Raw genomic sequence first — 3,630 nt, forward strand, 5'->3', positions numbered from 1 at the left:
AACAACTGCAGAGGGAAGAAGGAGGAAGAGGAGAGGAGGGGAAGAGGGAGAGGAGTAAGAGGACGGAAGATCTTCAACCTGGAGCAATCGATGCATGGCAAGCTGATGCCCCCAGCAGCATCGACACCGCAAGCACAATGTACGACATATCCCCCTCCTTATATCCTCCTTGCAAACCAAACTAAACATTACCGTCCAATCGGTTTGAATCGGTTTCAATCGGGTTAGCTCTAGCAAGCCTTGAAGCTAAATCACATAAGGGGCCGGCTTAATGCTGCGAGGTGAGCGGAGGAGGAGGAGGAGGAAGGGCGAGGAGGAGGAGGAGGAGGAAGGGCGAAGAGGAGGAGATGAAGACGACGAATCCGATCATTCTGATGAGAATCATAGTTAGCATGGTATGAGAGTCAGAAGGAGCTGAAGGAGTGGAGGAGAGGAGGAAGGGCGAAGAGGAGGAGATGAAGACGACGAATCCGATCATTCTGATGAGAATCATAGTTAGCATGGTATGAGAGTCAGAAGGAGCTGAAGGAGTGGAGGAGAGGAATGAGCTTGGAGGGAGCAGACGATGAAGAGAAACTGAGTAGAAGCATTGACGACAATCCTTCGTGTTTGATCTGCTGCGATTGATACTACGACAGGAACGCTGAGGAGCCTTGCCTGGTCACTCCTGTCAGCATCCGTCTTTGTTGGTAGCTCCTCCCCTTACAACCCCTCGAGGTTCATCTCCTTGCTGCAGATCTTGCTCTTGCCTTCCAAGTTCATCCCATGAGGTTGTTGCGACCGAGTTTCGTCGTCAAGAATGCTGCCGTGTCCTTCCGCGCCCGATCAAGGCGCCTCGGATCCAGGTTGTTCCGATGTAGTAGTGCCATATCGTGACGTCGAGAAGGATGTTGGCGTCGGTCGCTCCATCCGACGTGGAGAAACCGATCCTGGAGGAGGAGCTCATCACGAGCTTCGACGGGAAGTCAAAGTTCATCAAGGTCATGATGGAACGCGGGTTTCTGCACTCGTGGTAAGGGGATGAGGATGGAGGGAGGGCGAGGGTTGAGGTTGTTTTGACAGCACCAACATCGAAGCTCTTGATGAGAAGATGACAAGCGAGACTGTCAAGGCCTACCTCGGCTTCGACGCGACGGCCAAGTCCCTCCATGTCGGCAGTCTACTGCAGATCATGATACTCCGGCACTTGCAGCAGTGCGGGCACAAGCCCATCGTCCTGCTAGGTGGAGGAACCACCAAGGTGACAGGGGAGCAAGTCGGGCGAGCAGCTCCTGACTCATCCTGGTAGGTAGGAGATCCGACAGGTAAGGATCAGAGCAGGAAGATGCTCTCAGACCAAGACATCCAGGACAACGTCAACGGCATCAAGACCGTCTTTGAGAAGGTTCCGGCAGCCTCTTCTGCTGACTTCTGACCGCTCGCCTGCTCCTTCAGTTCTTGAAGTTTGGCGATGGACCCACGGATGCACTGCTGGTCAACAACGACGAGTGGCTGTCCAGCATCCGCTACCTCGACTTCCTCCGGGAGTACGGTCCGCTGTTCACCATCAACCGCATGCTCAACTTCGAGAGCGTGAAGCTGAGGCTCGAGAGAGAGTCTCCCCTCACCTTCCTCGAGTTCAACTACATGATCCTCCAAGCCTATGACTTCCTCGAGCTCAACCGCCGCTACGGCTGCTCGTTGCAGGTTCCTCCTCCCCATCACCTCGTGATCCCCACCTCACTCTCCTCTCCTCTCCTCTCCTCTCCTCTCCTCTCCTCTCCTCTCCTCTCCTCTCCTCTCCTCTCCTCTCCTCTCCTCTCCTCTCCTCTCCTCTCTGCTCTGTTCTGCTCTCAACAATGTTGTCACCCCGATTCATCTCGCCTCTCTAATCTCTCTTCATGCTAACTTGACCGAGACAGCTCGGAGGGTCAGACCAGTGGGGGAACATGGTGAACGGAGTGGAGCTGACAAGGCGAGCGAACAGCAAGCAGGTGTTCGCCATGACGGCCCCGCTGATCACCACCTCCGACGGGAAGAAGATGGGGAAGAGCGAGGGAGGAGCCGTGTGGCTCAACGCCGACATGCTGCCTCCCTACGACTACTGGCAGTTCTGGAGGAACACCCAGGACGCGGACGTTGTGAGGTTCTTGAAGCTCTTCACTGAGCTCCCGATGGAGAAGATTGAGGAGCTTTCTAAGCTTGAAGGGGCAGCAATCAATGATGCCAAGAAGGTAAGGCTGCTCCTACCGCTGCCGCTGCCGCTCTTGCCTGCTTCTCACTCGCCCTCCACTTCTCGAGATTTTTCCTTCGACTTGCAGCCCTCCTTCTCTCTGACTCGGTTCGTCCGTCTTTCTTGACCCTCCTGCAGATCCTTGCAGACGAATGCACGCGCATGCTGCACGGGGAGGAGGTTCTTCCTTCGATCCACGAGACTGCCTCTGCTCTCTTCGCCGGTCAGCGCCTCCTCCCCTCGCTGCTGCTCCCCTTCCCTCTGCTCCTGCTCCTCCCTCTGCTGTTGCTTCTCATCTGCTGGGCAGGAAAGAGCGGAAACCTCGACGACCTCCCCAAGGTGTCGATCTCAAAGGAGGATGTCGATAAGGTGAAGAAGTGGAGGGGAGGGGCGGTTGGGAGGGACGATGGTGAGGAAGGATGGGAGGAAAGGAAGAGGCGGGAGGTCGTGGAAGGAGAAGAGGAGAGCGGAGGAGGAGCGAGGGGAAGGAGGGCCGGGCCCGGCAGGTCACTAAGTCAGATGTTGCATACAGGGCATTCCCCTCATCGACCTCTTCCTTCAGCTTGGCTTCGCCTCCTCCAAGAACGAAATCAGGAAGCTCATCCAAGGTGACGCGTTTACTTTCACCCCCTCCTCCTTGCATGCTCCTCCCACAACCTTGCTCTCCGCTCATCGCCTCCACTTCCTTCGTCTCGCTCCCTTCGTCGCCTCCTCCCTACCCCTCTCTTGCCCCCTCCCTCTTCCTCGTCTCAGTCGTCGAGCAGGAGGAGGCGTTCGCCTCAACGACGAGAAAGTGCAGGACGTCAACATGATGCTCACCGCAGACGCGCTCAACAACAATCAGGTCAAGTTTCTTTCCTGCTCGCGTTCTCTCTTCCACTCCTCCCCCTCTTCCTTCCCCTTCCTGCTTCTCTGACTTTGCCGGCCCTCAGGCCAAGCTCTCGGTAGGAAAGAAGAAGCACGGGCTCGTCGTCCTCGAGTGATCAGACAGTCGGGCGCTGCGGGTAGTTGGGGTTGGGCTGCTTGGAGGGCAGTCCCCCTACAAGAGAATAAGAGGCGGGAGGGAGGGAGGGGAGGGTCAAGAGAGAGGAGGAATGGAGGGGAAACTCACTTGGATCAGAGAAGTTGATAACCTCCCAGTTGTAAGGGTTGTCCCAGTAGTCCGGAGGGATGTACTGCAAAATAACATCACAACAGACGTCTCCTGCCCTCTTCACATCCTTTCCTCTTCATCCCTCCCTCCCTGCCCCCTCCTTCCTCTTTCCTCTTCTTCCCCCTCCCTCCCTCCCTCCCTCCCTCCCTCCCTCCCTCCCAGTCGTCTCTGTGCTTAGTCTCCTCCTCCCTCACCTGCTGGTCCAGTGGCTCCCACGTGCTCGACTGAAATTTGATTGAGGCGCAGAGGAGGACGAGCAAGAGTT

General features: G+C 56.5%; 1 protein-coding gene across 2 annotated transcripts; it reads left to right on the forward strand.

Annotated features, from left to right (window-relative positions):
* Window positions 1–160: 160 nt before the first annotated feature.
* On the forward strand, window positions 161–3,273 carry GUITHDRAFT_199645 (the record flags this gene model as incomplete). Of its 2 annotated transcripts, XM_005839698.1 has the most annotated exons (13): window positions 161–281; window positions 639–689; window positions 737–845; window positions 887–1,012; window positions 1,063–1,240; window positions 1,289–1,384; window positions 1,435–1,686; window positions 1,902–2,213; window positions 2,351–2,435; window positions 2,520–2,581; window positions 2,745–2,820; window positions 2,977–3,056; window positions 3,145–3,273. In XM_005839698.1, 13 exons carry the CDS (start codon window positions 272–274, stop codon window positions 3,193–3,195), a joined length of 1,488 nt encoding a protein of 495 aa, XP_005839755.1. The 2 variants fall into 2 exon arrangements, with proteins under 2 accessions (XP_005839755.1, XP_005839756.1); XM_005839699.1 differs by lacking the exons at window positions 161–281; window positions 639–689; window positions 737–845 and having other exon boundaries at window positions 888–1,012; window positions 3,145–3,195.
* Window positions 3,274–3,630: the final 357 nt, after the last annotated feature.

Source organism: Guillardia theta (assembly GCF_000315625.1).
Source record: "Guillardia theta CCMP2712 unplaced genomic scaffold GUITHscaffold_8, whole genome shotgun sequence".
In the NCBI taxonomy this organism is placed as follows: domain Eukaryota; class Cryptophyceae; order Pyrenomonadales; family Geminigeraceae; genus Guillardia; species Guillardia theta.